This window comes from Meles meles, chromosome 11, assembly GCF_922984935.1.
Source record: "Meles meles chromosome 11, mMelMel3.1 paternal haplotype, whole genome shotgun sequence".
NCBI classification, from domain to species: Eukaryota; Metazoa; Chordata; class Mammalia; order Carnivora; family Mustelidae; genus Meles; species Meles meles.
Genome location: NC_060076.1, coordinates 54145839 through 54171019, shown reverse-complemented (window position 1 = coordinate 54171019; position 25181 = coordinate 54145839). Strand labels below are relative to the sequence as shown.

Below are 25181 nucleotides of genomic sequence, written 5' to 3'. Positions count from 1 at the left end.
AGAAGGTGGTCTAGCTCACTATGTCCCTGAGGATTTTGACAGCTCATTTACATTCCCTCCGATGGAAAGAGCGTCAGCCCTGAGTTGAGAAATGGCAAAGGAGACACCAACAATCCTGGATAGTATTTACTGTGCCCAAACAATTGGACATGACCTAATTATGTCTGTACTTTGGTTGAGTAACCAACCAGCTGCAACTCAATCTTCATTAAAAAAATATAAAATAAAATAACACACCCTAAAAGCTCTTTTAACCCACTCTGTCTCTGAACAATCACAGCCATTACCACTGTGCCCTCTACTTAGAAAGTTCTCAATAAATGACGACTGGTTTGTTTTTAATGCACTGGAAATCCTTGCAGTCCACTCTGAGGGCTCCTCTATATTTTCTGACTAGTACATTAATTCACCGAATTCATTAATTCGACACACACAAATTGAGCATTTACTACATGCCAAGCATGGTGCGTGGGTGCAGAGCACACCATGACAAATAGAACAGACCAGTCCCACCCTCCTGAAACTTAGACAACAAAGGAACAGATGGTCAAAAGCAAGCAACAATTAACTACAAAATGACAAATGAAACGAGAAACACAAACAGGATGACAAGATAGGGAAGCGGGGGAAGGAGTAACCCATTGCGGTGGAGTAATTAAGAAAGGTAGGAAGATATTCAAGCTGACAGGTGAGGCTGCTCAGGTAGAAGACCTGGGAGGAGTGGGAGGAAGTCACTCTAGTCTGAGACACCGGCTCAAATCTAGGGCAGCAAAGGGTTTATTCAGTCAAAACCCTGAAGGAGGGTTGTGGCTGGAGAGCAGTGAATGAGAGTGGGGGGTGCCCTGGACTAGGTTTCCACCTGGATGTGGGGAGTGCCTCAAGATTTGTGGACCCGGTACATTGGGGGTTTCATCCTCAGGGACACGTAAACTCATGGACGGGTGCTAAGTAGGGGAGTGTCATCATACAACTTCGTTTCTTTCTGGTTTTTTTTTTAAGATTTTATTTATTTATTTGACAGACAGAGATCACAAGTAGGCAGAGAGGCAGGTAAAGAGAGAGGGGAAGGGAAGCAGGCTCCCCGCCAAGCAGGGAGCCCGATGCGGGGCTCCATCCCAGGACGACGGGATAATGACCTGAGCTGAGGGCAGAGGCTTTAACCCACTGAGCCACCCAGGTGCCCCACACCTTCATTTCTAAAAGGATCACTCCGCCCTAATTAAAAAAACATGCTGTTAAACAATTAATTATGAGACAACTGGGAAAATGTGAACACTGATAGTATACTTGATGACTACTGTTAATTTTGTTAGGTGTGATAACAGTCTCATGATGCTTTTAAAAAGAGATCTAGCATTGGGGCGCCTGGGTGGCTCAGTGGGTTAAGCCGCTGCCTTCGGCTTGGGTCATGATCTCAGGGTCCTGGGATCGAGTCCTGCGTCGGGCTCTCTGCTCAGCAGGGGGCCTGCTTCCCTCTCTCTCTCTCTGCCTGCCTCTCTGCCTACTTGTGACCTCTTTCTGTCAAGTAAATAAATAAAATAAAAAATCTTTAAAAAAAAAGATCTAGCATTTATATTTGTGTGCTAAATGATACCATATAAGACATACAGATAATAGTTCTGTATCAATGTTAATTGCCTGACTTAATCTCTTAAAAAGGTAATTCTATAAGAGAACATCTTCATTTTTAGGAAGTACATATTGAGATATTTAAAGGTAGAAATAAATTATGTCTACAATACAATTCCAAATAACTAAGGGGTGGGTTATAGAGGAAATAAAATTGGCTGTGGGTTGACAATTGTTGAAGGTGAGTGACGAGCACAGACGAGTTCAGTTTCCTATCCTCTCTGCTTTTTGTACATGTTTGAAATTTTTTATATTCAATTCTTTAAATATAAGATAGCTTTGGCTGCTGATTGGAGACTGAGCGGGGTGCCACTGGGAAGAAGGGAAGTGGGTGCCTTTGGGAAGGTGGGAGGACAGAGAATAAAGGAAGCAAGAAAACATGTTAGGCTGCTCTTAAAGTAATTTGGGCAAACCTGAGACTGCCTTGAGCTAATTAAAAAGAAAGGAGAGAGTGAAAAGTGAAGAGATGGGAAATAAATTCTGGAGGTAGACATCATCAGGCTTGGTATCATGGAAGTTAGGGAAAAGAGAAGGAATCAAAGAGGTCTCCTGAGTATCTGGCTTGAGCAAGTGAGTGGAGATGGGGAAACCCAGGAGAGGACAAGGTTTCAGATAAAGAAGGCAGGTGAGTATCATGAGTTCAGTCTGTAACACGTGCATTATGGTGTCTGTGAAACATCCAAGTGAGCGATCACATAAGCAATGACTGGACCGATTTCCCATTATAACTATCGAAACAGCCCCAGACAGAGCAGCAAGAGCAGATGCCATGTGCAAAAGAGCACTGACGGAAGAGGTGAGGAACTCAGCACAGGGAGCAGGATCCCTCTGGCTTTCAGACACAACCCAGGCATTGCTAGCTGGGGCTGAGTGACAGAGAGGCTCCTGAGTCCACAGAAAGGGTAACCACAGTGCAAAGGCCCTGTTCATAGGGGTTCACCAGCCATTCATTTTGTCACCAACACCACCAAGTCTTCTTCCTCCACTGGGCTTCTTGGGAATATGAGATAACTAGATCAAAGGGACACTAAGAAGCTTTCCTTTAAGCTACAAAATCCTGTCAATCCTCCTCCATGGGTGAAAGAGAGCATTTATGGAATATATGTACCCTAACTCAAAATACATATACACTCTGTCCCCCAATAACCTTACATAAAAAACTTCTCATTTTGGAAGTTCCCAATATAGTCACAGACCATTAAAGGACACCTAAAAAGGACAAAAGAAAATGCAAAGAAGAGCAATTCAAGTAGTGACAGTACAGGTGAAAGACACTAGGGATACTGCTCAGTCTTGGCTTCTTTAGAGAACTTGATTTCCATTGACTAACTCCATTAACTCTGACACAGGCGTTTTCATCAACTTTGGCCTAGATCAAAGTTCTTAAGGAGAGTATCTACATTTGCTTCTGCCAATTACCTGAGGGCACCACCAACCTGATCCACTTAAAATTAAATGACCTGCTTAAAGTTGTTTGGGCCACACTGATAACTAAAATTCAGACTACAAACCAGCTTGTTATTCAAACTCTAAAGAGCGTTAAAAATGCAAACATCGGACCCATCGATCCGTTCCTTGGTATGTATGCCAGAGAAGTGCAAACACATGTCCACAAAAGACTTATACACAGTTATTCCCAGCAGCATTATTTATAGTAGCCAAAAACTGGAGTCCGTCAACTTGTGAATGGATAAACAAAATGTGGTGTATCCATACATTTGCATATTATGCAGCCATAAAAAAATGAAGTATCGATACATGGTACAACATGAATGAATTTCAGAAGCCAAATACAAAAGGACACATATTGTGTGATTCTACTTGTATGAAACGTCTACAGAGACAAATTAGATTAGTGATTGCCTAGGGGGTGGGGACAAGAATGGGGAATGACAGTAAAGGGGCACAAAGTGTCTATTATTTCAGGTTATATAAAGTGCTTTGGAGATAGATTATAGTGATGGCTATATAACTTTGTAAATATGCTACATTTAATTGAATTGTACACTTAAAATGGGCATTTTATGGGACATAAGTTAGCATTGCAAGAGGGCTGCTTAAAAAGAAATGATCAGGGCAGAGAATTTCATGAGAGGTTTTTCTTTTCCCTCCTTGCTTAGTACCAGGATTGAAATACACAAGTTCTACTACCATGTCCTCCCGCATGACAGTATTCTTTTTCTTTCTTTTATGCAAGGTCTCCTATCAAATTCTTCTGGGTTTTTTTTTCCTCAGTGGCATATGAGATAATGACAGAAATGCCATTGTAGGGGCGCCTGGGTGGCATGTCGGTTAAGCACCCAACTCTTGATTTCAGTTCAGGTGCTGATCTCAAGGCCCTGAGATGGAGCCCTGAGTGGGACTCCACACTGGCACGGGGCCTACTTAAGATTCTCTTTCTCCCTCACCGTCCGCCCCTCCCCCTCTGCTCACATGCTCTCTCTCAAAAAAAAAAAAAATTTTAAATTTAAATTCCATCTTTGAACAAATAAAATAATTGTCAACCTGGTTGAGAAAAGGCAGGTGGGCTAGGGGGAGCAGTTCCTCTCCAAATTTGTATTGCCTCTCCAATAATTGTATTGCTTAAGAGGGGAGAGTTGGGCCAAACAAAATCAGAGAAAAATGAAAATAAATCCAAATCTGCCTGGAGTTACTATTTATAATTTCACCACTATGAAGAAAAACATTAACTAGATGTTTTCCAACTAACATTCACTGACTTTTACCTTAAATAACCTTAAAACAGTGCAAACTAGTTGATCACAATTAGTTGATCTTACCTAATAAGAAAAAACAAAATGACCTTATAAACTTTTTCCCATTGTAATCTATAATTTACAGTTCAAAGGAGAAAGTGTAAAGAAGGAAAAAGGAAAAAGTCCCTAAGAAATGCTGTGCTACGGGGCCCCTGGGTGGCTCAATGGATTAAAGCCTCTGCCTTCAGCTCAGGTCATGATCCCAGAGTCCTAGGATTGAGCCCATGTCAGGCACTCCGCTCAATGGGGAGTCTGCTTCCTCCTCTCTGTCTCTGCCTGCCTCTCTGCCTACTTGTGGTCTGTCAAATAAATAAATAAGATCTTTTAAAAAAGAAAAAAAAAAAGAAATGTTGTGCTACAAAATATTTTTATTTCTATCGTAAGCTTCTTATCCCTCGGTTAAAAATGTCGATTTCAATTTCTGGAGGTAAGGATAAATTCACAGTAGTTCTTGCACATGAACACATTCATCCTCACTGCATTCACACTGCCTCAGGACTCGATTCAACACATCCACATTTCTAGGTAAGGATAAATTCAAAAACTAATAAGATGCTATGGAATATAAGAGATCACTGCTGTCAACACATTATACCTGCATCTGTTCTAACAGTCTTTGAGTAAAAAAGAAAATATTAATTAACTAATACCCCACCAGGGCCCTCCAGTTAATTAGATTTTTGTTCCATGGCCCCCTATGGTTTTTATGAAAAAGAGATTAATCGAAAACACTACCAAGTCATGGGGGCATGTAGGTGGCTCACTGGGTTGAGCATCCAGCTCATGGTTTCCACTCAGGTCATGAACTCAGGCTGATCCTGGGATCAGCCCCTCTCGTTCTCTCTCTCTCTCGAATAAATAAATAAAATCTTAAAACAAAACAAAACACTACCAAGTCACAAAAATTCCAGGTGGTTCATCTATGCTCTCCATATGACAGAGGCCAAGGATCCTCGGTGACCCATCTTCACTTGGTCCACAGGTGTGTCGGGTAATTCTGGTATCCCTCAAAACCCAGAGCCAGTGCCAGGCTCCTATCCCCATCTCTCTTTTGGAACCCCTGAAACATTTTATTTATTCTTTGTGTGCCATATCACAGTCAATTTATAAAGACTCTTTTTATACCCACCACTCTACTGTCAGAGATGGTGCTTGTGCCGAGAACCAAGAAGAACACGCCAGCAGGGAATTGTTAAATCAGGAAGCAAGACCGCTAATCCCTCTGGCAAATTTCTATAGATCATAACATGGGTCTAATTTACAGTCCCTCCCCAAGAGGTCATTTCCTTATGCCAAACAAGTCAGAAAGGTCCCAAACAATTTTAATTTTTAAAAAGGACCCATTCGGGCGCCTGGGTGGGTCAGTGGGTTAAAGCCTCTGCCTTCGGCTCAGGTCATGATCCCAGGGTCCTGGGATCGAGCCCCGCATCGGGCTCTCTGCTCTGCGGGGAGCCTGCTTCCTCCTCTCTCTCTGCCTGCCTCTCTGCCTAGTTGTGATTTCTCTCTGTCAAATAAATAAAATATATTTTAAAAAATTATAAAAAGGACCCATTCAATGTGCCACTAACTGTTAAAGAAAAAGTCTCTTCTTTCCCCTTCAGTTCTAAATGGTGGAGATGTTTATATGATCTAGAATTTTGCGAACCTAGCAACTTCCCAAAATAGTTAAAATAACACGGTGGTTACCACAAATATTCAGAAGTAGAAAAATCTATGTCTGCAGTGGTAAATCCATTAAGCAAAAAAAGAGAATAGGAAATCGTTTTCTTTTGAGGCAACAACTTAAGGCCTCCCTCATCTGTTAGCTTGCATCTTTTCATTAGAAATTCAGGCAAAAATATTCACAGGAATAAATTAATCATCAGGTTGGCATGGGGACCATATCTTGCTACAGAGAAGTTGAAGGCTCACTACTGGCACTAGAAACATGAAACCAAAATGTGCGGCTCAATCAGCATGAGGAAAAAGAGCTCTACTGAGTTTAGCTGCTAATGGGTCATGAAAGGAATGTCATGGCATCACAAATTTAAGAGGAAACAAGAGAAAAATATTGACAAACTAAAATAAGGACAAACTTAAAGTTCACACACATACAAAAAATAACTGAAGAATTGTTGACAATTAACATGTATTTGTAATCACAGGGAAAATAATTTGTTAAGGGAAAAAAGACTGAATAATGGATTACTTCTGCAATATTTTTAATTTCACAAAGGGTCAGTAACACAGGAGACTTAAGTACAGAAACACCACCTTCTGTGTTGAGGAAATAAAAGGAACCATCCAAGTGAGGTTTCCCCATGACTGAAGTATATCCTATTAACTTTCAAAATGTCATTTTAAAATATTTCTGGTGATTCTTAAATTCCCTTAATATATGTGACACAAGTCTCTACCTTCTTAAATGGAATATATTTGATATGATTTAACCATTTTTCAACATCTTAGAGACAGAATTATGAACATGATCTCATTGGAGACTGAATATCAATCAGGATGGGGGGTGAGGGAAATAGGAAGGTACCAATATTTACTGAGCACCTACTATGTGCTTTACTCCCATTATCACTTTTTTTTTTAAATATTTTATTTATTTGACAGAGAGAAATCACAACTAGGCAGAGAGGCAGGCAGAGAGAGAGGAGGAAGCAGGCTCCCTGCGGAGCAGAGAGCCCGATGTGGGGCTCGATCCCAGGACCCTGAGATCATGACCTGAGCCGAAGGCAGAGGCTTTAACCCACTGAGCCACCCAGGCACCCCCCATTATCACTTTTAAATTAAATTTCATCTTATTTTACCATATATCTATGGAAAGATGAAGAAACTGAGACTCAGAGAAATTAATTCCATGCCTCCCAGCCAATAAATGGGACATTGGGACTGAAGTGCAAATTAGCCTATCAAATCCGAGGGCTGGTCTCTCCAGAAAGATACATGTAGTTGTGTACACCTAAGCAAGGTAAAACCCTGAGGTTGTGTTTTGGAGTGCCATGACTGTATGACACATTTTCTTTCTTCTTTCACTGTCATTTCTTGTCACAATCAACAAGCTGACCTCTAAAGCTACCTCCTCACCATACTTTCCGGAACTCCAGCAAAATTATGCCAAAAAGCAAAGTTTAATAGAACCAGATTAAAATTAATTGTAATCAGAATCTGGAAGGAGGCCATTACTACAGGTAAAGGGCAAGATTTTTAGACCATGAACCCTAATATCTACTTTGGCCACCCATTCTGGCTTTGGACTCTATTTCAAAAAGGTGAGGTTCTCTCTTAGGGGATGTATTACCATAATATATCTGGTGATATATTACTATAAGGTGTTGCTACATACCAGAACATGTACCAAGAACATTTTGGAAACATTAAAAAAGTTAACACAAAACTGTTTAAGAGACTGTCTTAAGGGATGCAAGAAATACATACATCAAAAATCTAAAAGAACAAGATAAATTCCAGAATGGGTAAACCTTTGGGTTTGCTAACCTATGCAGGACAGGGAAGTAAAAATTAAAAGAAGAAAGAAAATGCTTGTGGATATATACAGCCAAAGAGAGGCTGGAAGAGGCAATGAATGGAAAATAAAATGCTAGATACTTCCGAAGTCGACGTGCTGTTCAAAAGCATCACCATTACAGAGGTCATTGTTGGGACACTGTTCTTTTAAAAACAAGTCATACTAACATTGAAACACCTAAAACAGGGGCCCCTGGGTGGCTCAGTGGGTTAAGCCTCTGCCTTCGGCTCGGGTCGTGATCTCAGGGTCCTGGGATCGAGCCCCGCATCGAGCTCTCTGCTCAGCGTGGAGCCTGCTTCCTCCACTCTCTCTGCCTGCGTCTCTGCCTACTTGTGATCTCTCTCTCTGTCAAATAAATAAATAAATAAATCTTAAAAAAAAAAAAAAAAAGAAACACCTAAAACAGTTGAACAAAGTCATACTAACATTGAAACACCTAAAACAGTTGAACAAAGAGTAATTTTTACACAAACACAGACACACAGATGAAAGGAACACAACAGAAGGCTTAGAAACAGAGCACCATTATTTTAATGAATTTATTATTTGATAAAAGAAGCATCATACATAAATTTTCTTTCTTTCCCAAACAGCTAATGGTGTTGGAATAGTGGGCTCACAATTTTAGGGTTGGCATGAGATAGGCATCTAAATTAAATCCAGCTGCATTAAGTGCAAGGGTTTTTGCTTGGTTAGTTTTTGTTTGTAGTTCAACTATCCTTTACTGATTTTCTGCCAACTGGATCTGTCCATTTCTGAGAAGGGCTTTGAAGGCATCAACTATGATAACAGAGTCATCTATTAGTTTTTGCCTCATATACTCTGATGCTCTGTTGTAAGACACATACACACCAAGAACTGTCACGTCTTTCTGGAGAGTTGATCATTCTACCATTACATAACGTCCTTCTTAATCTCTGATAACTTTCCTTACTTTGAAGTCTGTTCTGTCTGAAATTAATTTGGCCACTCCTGCTTCCTTTTCATTAGAGTGAGCATGGTATATTTTTCTCCACCCATTTACATTTAACCTATATGTGTCTTTATATTTACGGTGAGTTTCTTATAGACAACATGTAGTTGGATCATGTTTTTTGACCCATGCTGATAATCTCTGTCTTTTAATTGGCCCATATAGACCACTGCTACTCAAAGTGATTATTAATATGGTTGGATTAGTCTCTACCATATTTATTACTATTTTCTATTTTTTTGCCCTTCTTTGTTCCTATTTTGGTCTTCTACTCTTTTTCTGCTTTCTGTGATTTTAATTGAGTATTTTATATGATCTTATTTTCTCTCCTTTCTTACATATCAGTTATATATCCTTCCTTCTCTTTGTGGTTGCCCTAGAATTTGCAATACCCATTTATGACTAATTCAAGTCCGTTTCCAAATACTCTCTGTACTACCTTCACAATAATTTTATAAACCTAAAACTGTTCCAAAATAAAGAGCTCATTTTTTTAATCCTAATCACAATTAACTTTTTCTTTTTAAATCACATAAACAAACTTTTATTCAGCAATATAAACATTAAAACTTTTGGACAACATAAAAGTGTGAAACTAACATAAAGAAAAATTGCAATTAGGGGAAATATTTTAAGCAAATATAACAAAAGATTGGGGTGCCTGGGTGGCTCCATCGGTTAAGCAGCTGCCTTTGGCTCAGGTCATGATCCCAGGTTCCTGGCATTGATCCCCATCGGGCTCCCTGCTCAACGGGGAGTCTGCTTCTCCCTCTCCCTCTGCCTGCTGCTCTGCCTACTTGTACTCTCTATCTCTGTGTCAAATAAATTAAAAAACCTTTAAATAAATAAATATATATATATAAAACAAAAGATTAAACTGTATATCTGTTTTAAAGTTCATAAGTATGTAAGACAGAGAAAAAATTAAACATGTAAAAGAAGACTAGAACTTATATAAAAGGAACTACAATGTGGTAAACCACGGTAATAAAGAAAAATTTTAAAAACGTAAGCAATTAGTTATTATTTGAGTAGCAAAACCATTTCAAATAGCACCCAGTAGTGATGTTACCTTTTTTTTTTTAAGATTTGTTTATTTATTTGAGAGAGAAAGCAAAGGTGAGCAGGGGGAGGGGCAGAGGGTGAGGGAGAGAGAGAATCTCAAGCAGGCTCCTTGCTGGGCATGGAGCCCAATGCAGTGCTCAATCTCACAACCCTGAAATCACGACCTGAGCCGAAACTGAGTCAGACACTCAATCACTGAGCCACCCACGCACCCTGTGATGCTACATTTTAAACCACTTCACTTACACAGTATTGGTAACCACATAAATTGGTAATAAAACTCTTTTGAAAGTACTATGGAATAAACTGTGTCCCCCAAATTCTCATGTTGAAGCTCTAACCTCTACTGTAATGGTGTTTGAAGATGAAACCTTTGGAAGATAATTAGGTTTAGATCAGGTCCTGAGAGTGGGACTCCCATCATGGGATTAGTGCCTTTGTAGGAAGAGGACTCTGTCTGTCTGTCATGTAAAGACCCAAGAGAAGGCAGCCATCTGCAAGCCAGGAAGAGTGCTCTCACCAGAACCTAACCATACTGGCACCCTGATCTCAGACTTCTAGACTCTGGATCTATGAGAAAGTAAATTTCTATTATTTAAGCTACCTAGTCTATGGTATTTTGTTACGGTGGCCCGAGCTGACTAATTTAGAAAGGCAATTTGAAATATATTGGGGGCACCTGGATGGCACAGTTGGTTAAGCCACTTACATGGTTTCACTGACATGGTCTCAGGGTCCTAGAATCGAGTCCCCCTATCAGGCTCTGTACTTAGCATGGGGTCTGCTTTGGATTCTCTCTCCTTCTGCCCCTCCCGCTCATGCTGTCTCTCTCTAAAATAAATAAATAAAATTTTTAAACATATTGCATATAATAATAGAGCAATAAAAATCTCTATCCTTTATAATCCAGTAATCCTACATTTGTGAAGTTAATCTTTGGAGATAATTAAAAAACATGACAAAGCTATATACATGAAAATACTCATTACTTAGTTTTAAGTTTTTAAAACGGTTAACAACCTAAATGTCTAACAAAGGAGAAATGGATAATTGTGGTGTTCCACTTGATCTAATAGGATATCATATAAAATCAGTACAAAAATGACACAGACTTACAGGAAATGCTTGTAATAAAATTTAGTGCACACCAAAAGCGAAATCCTCAATATGAGGTCACACATGTAAAAATATGTGAACAAGATGTCATAGGGTTGGGTATAAACAAATAAAGTTAAATTTGTTAGAAAACATTTCTTCTTTTGTTTTAGTCGAATTAAGGTTACAAGAAATAATACTCAAAAATAGATTTGCTGGTAACTCTAGATAGATTTTTTTCTTAAGCATTATCACATCATAATTTTTGAATTACAGAGAAGTGATCTCTTTCTGGGAGTAGTCACAACTCTCAAAAAATAATAAAGAAATATTTACACATTTTACATAAGAGGGCCACCAATTTTTCTTTACTATGTATTTTTATCATGTTACTACTCACATAGAGATGGTTTCCACTGCATCTTCAAAGATGTCCTAGAGGGGAACAAAAATATAGTGAGTTTCTCAGGAATTAAGAACTCTAAATATAGAGAAAATGAGTATGTACAGAACTGCAGGGGTGAGGGTTAGGGGACAGTCTGGGTGGGATGCAGTAAATTCACTCAACTTTCACTAACGGCCTGTCTTCCTGAGAAATCAAGCAAATGAATTTTAGTGAGGTTTAATTTTTTTTTTTTTTTAATAATTAAGACTGCGAAAACTAGCAATCACACTGGGCTTCTTTGAAGAATGTGATTTCTTTAATGGGATTATTTTTCACTCCTCAATTTCATTCAACCAGATACAGAATAAAACAACACCTGGATTTGCACAATTTAGTCTTCTCTTGATCCATGGTCAAGTTAGCATCCTCTGGGCCTTCATTTCACATCCAGCTCCACCAACCTCCTGGCTAGTCTTCCTGCCACCAACTTTCCCTGGGTTAATCTGTACCAGAGAAGACAGCCCTTTCCCTCGTGCCACTGGCCTGCCTGTTCAAAAGCTGCAACAGGAAAAAACCCAAATGCATACTAATATGCACTTACAAAGCCACACACACACCTGACACTGATACATAACAACACACACTCAAACTCGCAGTCATACACACATGAGCACACAAATTCACCTCCACTCACAAACTTACATGCACACAGAGCTCCATCATGGCTGTGAAAATCAAATGCACCCTCCTCGTTCAGATATTTGGGACCCACCACAACTTAGTCCGATCTTCAAAGCATCTTACTCCCTCCATCTGTGCCACCACCACCAAGCACAGGACCTCACTGGTCTCCCCACTCCTATGATTGACACCCTCTTTCCAAGTCTTCACACATCAGCTGTATTCTTTCCCTTCTTTTCATAAGCTCATGCCATGTCACTGTCCTAGACCTCTTTACGAGCTTTCCATTGCACTTATAATAAACCCGAACTCCTTCCCATGATCTACAGAGCCCCAGATAGCTCTACCACCCTCTGACCACCTCTCCAGTGACCTGCATTCTAGTTCACCCCATTTTGTATGCAGGTCTATCTTTCTCTTCCTTGAACAAGCCAAACACATCTCACACCTCTCTTCACCGTGCTCTCCTTCCTAGAATGCTCTTCGCTCAACTCTTCCTGTGGCTGACTCATTCTCACCCTTATATGCCCAGCTCAGAAAGAGAAGGTCTCTAATAACCTCAATTAAAATTATTAAGAGTAGCAGCTTATAGTTTCTCATTATCTGATTTATTTCATTCATAAAATTTATCAAAATCTGTAATCATCTTGTTTACTTCCTTGGTTACAGTCTATCTCCATCAGAGCAGGTTCTTACTTCCTATGACTACAGAAAAATCACCAGGGCTGGGCACAGTAGTTGCTTAATAAATACAAGTGACCTAATGAATGAGTAAACTGAGCTCAGGCCATCAAGGCACTGATTACATCACCTCATTTACAGCTATGATGCAGAAATGAGGAAAGAGGGTTACAGAACTTTTCCTTTGTGTCACAATGGATACTAAACAATGTTTAGACTACATCAAGCTCTACATTTAGGCAGGAAAGGAAAAAAAAATGCATAAACACTAAGAAGAAACAACACTGTAAGTAGTGGCAGAAACTCAGACTGGGATCCCTGACCCACTCATCTACTACATTAGGAGTTAGGTGGAGTCAAGGGCAAGTCAATCTTAATCACACTCTTACTGAAGCAAAAGCAGAAGTTTATAAACCAACTAGAAGAGAAATGAGCTAGTCCTAAATCAAAAGAACCTAAGCCAAGAGTGAAAAGATGCATCTCTGGGCTCTATTAAAAATGACCAATTAGTGGGGGGCACTTGGGTGGCTCAGTGGGTTAAGTGTCTGCCTTTGGTTCAAGTCATAATCTCAGGGTGGTGAGATCAAGCCCTGCGTCAGACTCTGTGTTCAGATTCTCTCTCCCTCTCCCTCTGCACCCCCCGCACCCTGCACACATTCACTTTGTCTTTCTCTCTAAATAAATAAATAATAAATAAATAAATATTTTTTAAAAATCCAAATTATAAATAGACTCCTTTCTCCAAATCAAAGCTTGGTATCACAGATTCTGTCACTTTGAATCCCAGCACAATGTCTTACAAGCCAGCACACAGGTTATCTTGCAAGAGGCTACAAAGAAAGAGATAAATCTGCTCTCTAGGAACCCCAATCTGCTGTGATGACATCAGACATCAACTCACATTCCCTCTGGCACCACCGTTACCCCAACCCGGGCTGACCTTTCCCAATTAGGGGGGAATGTAAATATCACACTCCTGGAAGGCTACTGGGCATCCTTCCCCTCCTTACAAACCTCAACCCAAACGGGGCACACTGAAAACACGGAAATACTTATGGAGTGACCTGCAAGAGGTATAACTCGGAAAGCCATCTCCTAATCTCAAAGGAGCTAAGGCAAGGAACCTGGGAGGCTCAGTCGGTTAAGCGTCTGCCTTCAGCTCAGGTCATGATCTCGGGGTCTTGGGATCAAGCCCTGTGTCAGGCTTCCTGCCCAGCGAGCAACCTGCTTCTCCCTCTCCCTGCTCATGCTCTCTTCCTATCTCTCTCTCTCTCTCTCTCTCTCTCTCAAATAAATAAATAAATAAATTCTTTTTTAAAAATAAAATAAAAAATAACAAAAGGAGACAAGGCTTTTATTCTTATGCAAGAACTACTCCCTCGGAAAAACAAAAACTAAAGTATATCAAATAAGAAATCATCTTCATTACAATAACATCTCTACTTTTATCATCTGCAGAGTTCTCTAAATAAATCGTACTGTAAAACATGATGACCATAGTTTACAATACTGCCTTGTAGATGGGGAAGTTGCAAAGAGAGATCTTGAAAGCTCTCACCACACACTTGCAAGGTGATGGGTAGTATAACTAACCTTATTACAGGGCTCATATGTAATATGTCATATTACATGTGATATGACATGTACATATCACAATAAGTACATGTATCAAATCATTACATTGTATACTTTAAACTGACACAATACTAAATATTAATTATATCTCAAGATAGAAGTTGAGGAAATTTAAAAAAAAAAAGAATGTGAGAAATCTATTCTTTCCATTTAGATGAATAATGAAAATTGAATAGACTACCTCCATGAAGAATGAAAAAATCAGGACGCCTGCATGGCTCAGTTAAGCATCTGCCTTCAGCTCAGGTCATGATCTCAGGGTCCTGGGATCAGTTCCACTTTGAGCTCCCTGCTCCGCATGGAGTCTGCTTCTTCCTCTCCCTCTAACTACTCCCTGCTTGTGCGCACTTTCTCTCTCTCTCTGTGTGTCTCAAATACATAAATAAATTGTGAAAAAAAAAAAGAAAAGAAAAGAAATGGAGAAAATCCACCAGAGTTCTAGGGTATTATTCTAATAAACTAGAGATGAGAAAGACAGAAAAAGAACTTCGTCTGTGAAGGACAGACAAAAGATGAAATTTTTTTCATTTAAAAAGAGGAAAGGTCAGGCGCCTGGGTGGCTCAGTGGGTTAAAGCCTCTGCCTTCGGCTCAGGTCATGATCTCAGGATCCTGGGATCAAGCCCAGTGTCCGGCTCTCTGCTCAGCGGGGAGCCTGCTTCCCCCTCTCTCTCTGCCTGCCTCTCTGCTTACTTGTGATCTGTCTCTGTCAAATAAATAAGTAAAATCTTTAAAAAAAAAAAAAAAGGAGGAAAGGTGGAGCGCCTAAGTGGCTCAGCTGGTTGAGCGTCTGTCTCTTGGTTTGGGCTGAGGTCGTGATCTCAAGGTCATGAGATAAAACCTAATCCCAGGTTCCCATTCATCTAGAAGTCTGCTTAAGATTCTTCCCCCCATCCCTCACAGGGTGCCTGGGTGGCTCAGTGGGTTAAAGCCTCTGCCTTCAACTCAGGTCATGATCTCAGGGTCCTGGGATCAAGCCCCACATTGGGCTCTCTGCTCAGCAGGGAGCCTGCTTCCTCCTCTCTCTCTGCCTGCCTCTCTGCCTACTTGTGATTTGTCTGTCAAATAAATAAATAAAATCTTAAAAAAAAAAAAAGACTCTTTCTCCCCTCACTCCTGTGCCCCCTACCCTCTGCTTGCATGTGCTCTCCCTCTCTCTCTAAAATAAATAAATGAAATCTTCATATTTAAAAGAAGAAAGGTAAAGAGCAGAATTAAGATTGAACAAGTGCCTATAAGGTGCCAAACATTTCACAAAAGTTATCTCACTTGCTCCTCCCAATTCACAGCAAGTAAATCCGGGTAAATCATAGGTAATTACCTGATCAATATTACAGGGAAGGAACTGGGATTCAATCTCAGATCTTTAACTGCCAGGTATTTTTTAATGTCAAAATTAGCCACAACTTGCAACTCAGGCAGTTGGGCAGGAGAGGTTAAGAGGATGGGAGGGGAAGGGACAGCATATCTTCTCAAAGTCATACAACAGCATTGTTGAATAATTCCTCCCAGGGACTGTCTCATTCTCTAGGAGAATATCCTTGTGCTTGACTTGCCTATTTACTATTTGGTTGGAATGCAGGCACTGTGAGGTTACATATTAACTTCTAGATTTCTCAATAGCAGGAAACCCTTATAGACTATAGTTTTATTACCCTGTAGGACCGTACCCGGGTTTACATATGACCTACAGCAATCTTAATCTACCATTGTTTTTTAAGCCTATAAATACCCAGTTCCTCAAATACTCTTTGAATCAGTTTGCCATCTCACTGGTTCCCCCACTGATGGGTCAAATAAAACTCTGACATGTTTATTTTATATCTTTGTGGGACTTATATTTGTAGTTTGTGGAAATTATACATGAACAGTGACAATACACTCTCTCCCTAGATACGTGCAAATATGGTTTCCCAGATCTGTGGGAAAACGGATGTGGATTCTGCTGGGGGAAGAGACACCAGCAGTCACAGACCTCTGCTCAGACCTCCATAGCACATACCCAGGAGCCAATGGGTTCCTTTTCCTTCTGTTTCTCTACATTTTGACACCCAGCTCAAATTCTACCCCTCTTCTGCTACTGCCTTGGGAGCTCCCTTCCTCTGTAGATTCTCATCAAGACTCTTAGGCCTGGCATTAGATCCACTAGTCACCAGCCTCCCACCCAGCACTATGTACATCCGCATATATTCTCCACAGAGCATAACTAGGTTTCTCTACCTATGGTCTCTTTGCTTCTCCACTCACCACCAACTTCCCCGTGCTTCTCCACTGCTGATTTTTATTTCCCCAATGACCACCACAAGCTGTTTCCCTTAAACTTTCCAGGCCTGGGTAGGCTCACCAGGTGGACTCCAGTGGAAACACATATAATCATGGAAGCATCCAGAGTCCTTCTGGTTGAAATACAGTCAGAGAGGAGAGATCATGCTGCTGATAAATACGACACGCTCATAGGAAAGCCCCTGTGTTTGGTTTCCTCCTGGAAGGTTGCTGCATGTGCCTTCCCCAGGCCCACGCTGGGCCAACCCTGAGGAGCAGTTACCCTTGAGCACAGTGTATCAAATGCTTATTTGAGCTACATCTGGCTCCTAATCGTGCATTGCCTCAAAATGGCACCTGACTTTTTCCAGAGCCGATCTTGTCTCCCTGGCTGGAGTCAAGTGCCATCGTACTCCTTTTGAGTCCACTTTGTAACCCAGAATACCACTTTGCACTCCATAGACTCAGCAAATAATCGTTGCTGACTGGCTGGCTAAGCGCCCTTGTCTTAAGAGGAAAGGTACTTACCTTGAGAGGTTTTATTTTGCAGTTTAGCAAATGGGCTAACCCTGTATGTGAAAGATCCCCTGGAGGACCTTCTGGATGCAAGGCTAGCACTCCAGAGCCCGCTCCTGCAGGGTGGGGAGCCTGAAACCTCCCCCTGCCCCCAGACAGATGGGAAGAGACACAGAACTGAGGAAGGAGAAGGGGTGCTGCATCAACCACTAAGGATTTTTAAGCAATTTCACCTTAATTTGTTACATTCATCACATTCTGAGTGGCAAAATGCATGCAAGTTCATTTAAGTGACAGCAGTTCTTTTAACAAATGTCTATTTAAGAATCTTAAATAATGAAAATACCAGTGATGAAAAGGTTTACATTCTGTTAATCCCTAGTGGGGCATTGCAAAGGGTAAAGATGACAAATACGCTATTACCAGTAGTAATTTAAATACTCTGTATTGAGGCACCTGGGTGGCTCAGTCGGTTAAGGGTCGACTCTTGATTGCAGCTTAGGTCATCATCTCAGGGTCGTGAGATGGAGCCCAATCTTGGCTCTGTACTGAGTGTGCTTGGGATTTCTCTCTCTCCCCCTCCCTCTGCCACTCCCCCACCCCCAACACATGCACAAGCATACTCTCTCATAAATGAATGAATGAAGGAATGAATGAATAAATAATAAATAAATAAATACTCTCTATTCAAACTTCCGAAGAGACCCAATGGATTTACAACTTTTCAAGCCTTTCCTTCTAAATTTTATTTCATTTTGCAGTATGAGAAGGACTATGTGGCAAATGTTACTCCAAGAAAAAGTAGGAAGAAACATGATGAAAACTAGGTACCATAAATCCAAAAGGCTGAATCACTCCTCTGGGCCTCTTCTTTTCTCCCTTACCTCCGCCTGCTCTTTTTCCTCCTCCTCTACCTCTGCCTCCATTTTTCCCTCTCGCATATGGATGACTTCCTGGGTCTGTTGGCTGATGCTACCATGTTCTAATTGAACTGTTGTTCTTTAGGATGACAAGGTTTGATGGGGTTCTGTAGACACCTTCCTCTCAGTAAGAGATCCCCATCCCCACACCACAGCAGCAGAAAAGCAAATCTTTTTTTTTTAAGGTTTTTAAGGTTTTATTTATTTAGTTGTCAGAGAGAGGGAGAGAGTGCACAAGCAGGGGGAGCTGCAGGCAGAGAGAGAGAAACAGGCTCCCCACTAAGCAAGGAGCCTGATGTGGGGCTTGCTTCCAGAATCCTGGGATCATGACCTGAGCTAAAGGCATCTGCTTAACAAACCACCTTCTAAGACTCAATTTTTTCCTTCTGGCAGCTGACTTACTGTTTGTATCATTAAAATTTAAAAAAAACTCTATTTTTAAAGAAGTTTATTTATTTATTTAAGTAATCTCCACCCTGCCTGGGGCTCAAACTCATGACCCTGAGATCAAGAGTGCATGCTCTTCCAACTGAGCCAACCAAGTGGCCCTAAAAAACTCTGATTTGAATAATATTTGAAAACCTCCAGTTTTTTACTTTGTGTATCCCCCCAAAATCAGGTTTTACAAACCTTCTGGGCAGATTCAGAAGATGAAGTGTCATTTTTTTTTTTTTTTAATCTGCTACATTTGAGAATTATGTTGTAGTCTAATCTTTTTAAACCTTGGGAGGGTCACATTTTGTTCACTGCAAATGCCAGGTGGGAACTCGGAATGTATGGGCCCCAATTGCTTTCCTTCTCTTTCATTAAGAGCCCTGTGGGTCAGTTAAGCTTTCACAGAGAACTTGCTTTGATGTTAATCCTCTAATAAGAATGTGAGCAGTGTTTGCATCCTACCCAGTAATGGAGATGTTGAAGCTGGGCTCTGTGTTTGGCTTCTGGGGTTTCAGGGCCATTATAAATGCTAATTATTATAAATGCATTCAGAGGGACTGCATCTAAAAGGCATGCTGGGCCTTTCAAGTTTGAGCCAAATCAGTGATACTAACTTGATCTTCAAAAGCTACTTGTTGTGGGGTCACCTGGGTGGCTCAGTCAGTTGAGCATCTGCCTTCAGCTCTGGTCATGATGCCAGGGTCCTGGGATCAAGCCCCATGTCAGGCTCCCTGCTGAGCCAGGGAGCCTGCTTCTCACTCTGTCTGCTGCTCCCCCGGCTTGTGCTCTCTCTCTGTGTGTCAAATAAATAAATAAAATCCAAAAAAAAAAAAAGAAGAAGAAGCTACTTAGTGTGTTAAGTATCAAGTACAGCAGCTCACACAATGATTCTTAGGAAATTCAGAGAACTTCTAGTCAAGCACAGAGAGACCATGAGAATTAAAAAGAAACCACCAGATGTCACTCTCACAAACAACAACTGAATTGGACAGCACTGATTTAGTTTCTAACACATAGAGGAGCGTGGTAAAAAAAAAAAAGAAGAAGGAAAGAAAGAAAGAAAGAAAGAAAGAAAGAAAGAAAGAAAGAAAGAAAGTGAGTGAGTAAGGAAGGAAGAGAGGAAGAAAGAAACAGTTAACTTTACGGAGGGAGGGAGGGAGGAAGAAGAAAGAAACAGTTAACTTTACAAAGGGGGAAAAGCGTTTCCCTTTCTGCATTTCATTATAAATATGAAGCTGAGTTGCAGCTATATCTGGGGTTAAGCTCTAAGATGAGCCTTTAAAAGGAAAATTGTGTATGGTCAAAATCAACATTGAACAAATCCTGTAAATTACCATTATAAAATAGAGTACGCGTGGCTTTGGATATAATCTCACAGAGGAATGGGTATGTAACAAACACAACATGTGCATAGTGATGTCTGGTGTGTAATTAAGAGTACATACCCAGGGGCACCAGGTGGTTGAGTCAATTGAGCATCAACTCTTGATTTCAGCCGAGGTCATGATCTCAACGTCTTGAGATCAAGACCCGCCTTGGGCTCTGCACTCAGCAGGGAGTCTGCTTGAGATTCTCTCTCTCTCTCTCCCTCTTCCTCTGACCCTTCCACCTCCCCAGTACACTCCTCACTGTGTGCACATGCATGTGTGCTCTCTCTCTAAAATAAATAAATAAACTTTAAAAAAAAAAGAGTACATATGCTAAATTTTTTTACAATTGTGTATTATTGAATTTAACATAAATAATTACATTATTTTACTCACCAGCACATAGTCCTCAGCTACTATTTTTATGGTGGTAATAGGAACCTTGCCAACCACTCAACATGTCAAGCACTCCAGTCCTGTGGTGCCAACCCCACTTAATCTATTGTACACAGAACAAAATCAAGGGCATGCCATTTTTTGCAAGGGAATAATTTTACACAAAATAAGCAAACAGCAACAAACAGAACTAACAGGTTGAGTTTTAACATTTTAAACTATTGAATTTTGAAGCCATCACTAGTAGAAGTATTTTAAAATTAAAAGAAACACAGCTGGGATGCCTGGGTGGCTCAGTCAGTTAAGCGTCTGCCTGGGATCAAGTCCCACATTAGGCTCCCTTCTCAGCGGGGAGTCTGCTTCTCCCTCTCTCTGCCCTTCCCCAACTCCCACTTGTGCTTTCTCTGTCTCTCTCTCTGACAAATAAATAAATAAAATATTTAAAAGGAAAGAAACACAGCTTATAGCCTCTTCCTATGAATAAATAATTATAAAGTCCATTTAACATCCAGACACTCTACTGGACTCCTGGATGCTTATTTCTGATTCACAGACAATCATAAAAAGTGAGTTTTTCACCTCTACTATTACTACTACTACTATGTTCTCATAATAATAGTAACACATAACACCACTGAGTGCTAATCCTTAACATCTATTAACTCATTTAATCTTCATAATGACCTTATAAGACCATTATTATGTCCAAATTAGAAACCAAGACTCAGAGATTTAATTAACATATCCAATAGCCCACAACTGAGCCTCAGTTTCTCCATCTGTGCAACTGTTTTAATACCACTTAATTTATAGCATTGTTGTGAGGTTTAACCAAGATAATGTATTTAATGCATCTAACACCGCAATTACACAGCAGATACTAATGAACAATTTTTTCTGTTATCATTAAAGTGTTCCTGCAGGGATGCCTGGGTGGCTCAGTCATTAAGTGTCTGCCTTCAGCTCAGCCCATGATCCCAGGGTCCTAGGATCCTGGTTCCCTGAATATATAAGCAGGGAATGTGTTTCTCCCTCTCCCTCTGCCTGCTGTTTCCCATTTGTGCTCTTTCTCTCTCTCTCTCTCTCTCTCTCTGTGTGTGTCAAATAAATAAATAAAATATTTTAATAAATAAATGAATAAATAATAAGGTGTTCCTACAGCTGAAAGTCCAGTGCAGCCTAAGGATGAGCACAATGAAACCTCCTGCATCATCTTGCTGGACCCTCAAATTTTCCAGCCATTACAGAAAAATGGCAAAGTTAGCATTCCCTTTCATAGCTCTGCTCTTAAGTAAATGCCTTGAAACAGACCACAGATTCTTGTCATTTAATATGAGTGCTCAGAAGAGGCAGTTCTTGAAGAATACAGCTTCAAAGGAGACCTCAAACTGAGAAAACCCAAAATTCAGGAGAGAAAAGGAAGGAAGACTTGAACTTAAGTGGTTTCCAATCCCAGTTTCATCACTCACTAGCTCTGTGACCTTGGGTGAGCGACTGTCCTTCTCTGTGCCTCAGTTTCCCATCTCATGGATTGTCCATGAATTAAATGATACAGCAAAAAGCATGTAGAAAAAATACTGAGTACAAAACACTAGTTATTACCCTATCATTTTTGGAACTTGTATCTCCTAAAGGCACTGGTGAGTGGTACTGTGTGCTACATCTTGGACAGCTGGAGAGTGGGTAGGGCACAACAATTGGCACTAAGAATCCTGGTTCTACCTCCCTCTGGTTGATATGTCCTGGTGTCCCCAAACAGATCAGTCCACCACAGCAACCCCTTGCACCAAATCCAGCCTACTGGCTTTTTTTGTAAATAAAGTTTTTTTGTAAATAAAGCCTACTGGCTTTTTTTGTAAATATGTAAATGACACTCAATCATTTACATATTGTCTGTGGCTGCTTTCCACAGTTTAGTGGTTGCAAGTGAGACCACATGTTCTACAAAGCTGAAAATACTATCTGGCCTTTTACCAAAAAAGTTTGCTTATACTTACACAAATGGATAAAACATCAAATTTCCTTCCCTATCCCATTCTATGTTTTGAGGCTAGAGTAAGAAATAGATGTGGGAAAAAATCTATTAAATATAGGTTATTTACCAAAAGCCCACTGCCTTCAAGCTTTAAATTCAAGAGGGAAATAAGCCTAAGAACATAGGCTGTAGAGTCCCCACCATCATCTCTATCATTTTTTGACTATGTGTGGTCTTTCAGAAGTTACTTAGAGTCTCTAGGATTCATATTCATCATCGTAAAATGGGAACAGCAACAATACCAAGCTTGTGGGGCTGAAGAAATACACAAGATGTATGTAAGGGTTAGCTTAGTATCTGGTCTATAAGTACTCAGTAATGTCACCTCTCATTAAATTATTACTTTTGTTGTTAATACTGCAGAGAAAAGTTATGTGTCCAAATACTAAACCACTCAGAAAGTACTTTGCCTCCCAGGGTATCTACCCTAATGAAAATTATAGGTACTAGCAAAGCAGAAACATGGAAATTTGTGCTTTGGGGGCATTCTAAGAGAGAAAAGACTAAGACTCCAACTTAGTCATTTCTCTCAAGGCTAAATTCTTCTTCAGGAGTGCCTGGGTGGCTCAGTCAGTTAAGCATCTGTCTTCAGCTCAAGTCATGACCCTAACATCCTAGGATCGAATCCTGAATCAGATTCGCTGCTCAGCGGTGAGCCTGCTTCTCCCTCTGCCTGCTGCTCTCCCCTGCTTATGTTCTCTCACTCCCTCTCTCTCTCTGACAAATAAATAAAATCTTTGAAAAAAAAAAAAAAGGAAAAGAAAGAAAGAAAATTTCAGCAAGAAGCTAAATGCCTTACCTACACATTTGTATAATGTAGAGAAATAAACTTTATATTTTAAGACATTAACTGTATCAATCCCATCATAACTGAAATGCTGACGTGTTGGTTTCTAACAAGAAGCAAATAAAGGAAGCCTGGGATGCTCAGTCCCTTAACAGCCTACCTTCAGCTCAGGTCATGATCCCAAGGTCCTGGGATTGAGTCCAGCATCAGGCTCCCTGCTTGGCGGGAGATCTACTTCTCCCTCTCCCTCTACCCATTTTCTCCTGTTCATGCTCTCTGTCTCACATGCTCTCGCTCTCAACTAAATAAAATCTTAAAAAAAAAAAAAAAAGAAGAAGCAATTAAGTACGGAAACTTACTCAAACTAGCAGGAGAGGCTGCCAAAAGGAATTAGTATAGCAGATCATATAATTAGTATCTTGAATATGTTATATACATCAAAAATAATTTAAGAATTTAAAATTCTAAGCATGTAAAAGACAAAAAAAACTAAAAATCTGGTAAAACTAACACATTAAAAAATATTTTGAAATAACTGCAAAGGGGGTACCACAGAGCAGATGCATTTGAGGCTGATGGAAACGTTCAAGATCTCCATTATAGTGGTGGTTAAACGGGTATACACAATTATGAAATTTAACTTGTACACTTAATATGGATGCATTTTAATGCATGGAAATTATACCTCCATAAAGTTGGTTTTTAAAAGAATTTGGAAAAAAGCTAATATAAAAAGTTTCCATATAAAGTGTTAAAAATTTGGATACTGATATCATAAGAAGGGTATTATAATAATGGTGTCAGTTCTGCAGCTCTCCTTATGCACCAGGCACTGTTCTAAACACTTTTACATGTGTTAACTCATTTGTTGTTCTTAACAACCCTCTGAAGTGGCTTAGTATTACCTCCACTTTACAAATGATGAAACTGCACACAGAGAGGTTAAATAACTTGCCCAAGCCACAAAGCATCTATAAGTGACAGATCCAAAGTTCAACTTCAGAATTTGTGATTTTACCACTTTAAAACTGGGTACCTGGGTGGCTCTGCCTTCCACTCAGGTCATAATCCCAGGGTCCTGAGATCAAGTCCTGCATCAGGCTCCCTGCTCAGCAGGAAGTCTGCTTCTCCCTCTGCCCCTCCCCCTGCTCATGTGTGCACTCTTTCTCTCTCTCAAAAATAAATAAAATCTTTAAGAAAAAAATAAAACTTTACCTGGGGCACCTGGGTGGCTCAGTTAATTAAGCATCTGCCTTTGGCTTAGGTCATGATCCCAGGTTCCTGGGATAGAGCCTCACACCAAGCCTACCCCCAATCCAGCCCACCCCCCAACCCACACCTCATGGGCTCCCTGCTCAAGGGGAGTCTGCTTCTCCCTCTGCCTCTTCCCCCAACCTCATGCTCTCTTCTCTCATTTACTCTCAATCTCTCTAATTTTGATCACCTGACCAAACTGTTGTCTGCTATCTCCACTGCCAGTTACTATTTTGTCTTCCAGTTAATAAGGAGTTTGTGGTGAGACAGTGTAAGACCATGTAAATAGGGGTGCTCGGGTGGCTCAGTCAGTTGAACATCCCACTCTTGGTTTTTAGCTCAGGTCATGATCTCAGTATTGTGAGATCAAGCCCTGCACTGGGCTCTTTGCTCAGGGGAAGAGACTGCTTAACATTCTCTCTCTCTATCTCTCTCTGTCCCTCCCCCCCAATTATGCTTGCATGCACATGCTCTATCTGCCCCCAAAAAAAAAAAAAAAAAAAGGACCATGTAAATATTCTCCTTATACAAATTTGTCCCTAGATTCAGAACCTACGGTGATAACTGCCTGACTCAATCTTTACTATAATAGTAAAGATACTGATTTTCCAACTCCAGCACTCCCTCCTTTTACTGAAAGTGCAAGCCCTCCATATCCCCCATTTATCTACCTAGTTAGTTATCATTAATATGGGCTCAAGGAGTCCTATTACTTAAAATGGCTTGTACACATCACTGCCATTAATTATTTTTGTGCTCAAATTGTCCCAAATTTGGCCTAGTCAACATTTAAA

General features: G+C 40.4%; 1 protein-coding gene across 1 annotated transcript in view; it reads right to left on the bottom strand.

Moving 5' to 3' along the window:
- Positions 1-25181, bottom strand: part of TTC39B (tetratricopeptide repeat domain 39B) — a 119923-nt gene that overhangs the window by 76964 nt on the left and 17778 nt on the right. Inside the window, exon 2 of the mRNA XM_046023643.1 lies at positions 11436-11470. Coding sequence (XP_045879599.1) covers positions 11436-11470 — 35 coding nt within the window. The remainder of the gene's footprint in view (positions 1-11435; positions 11471-25181) is intronic.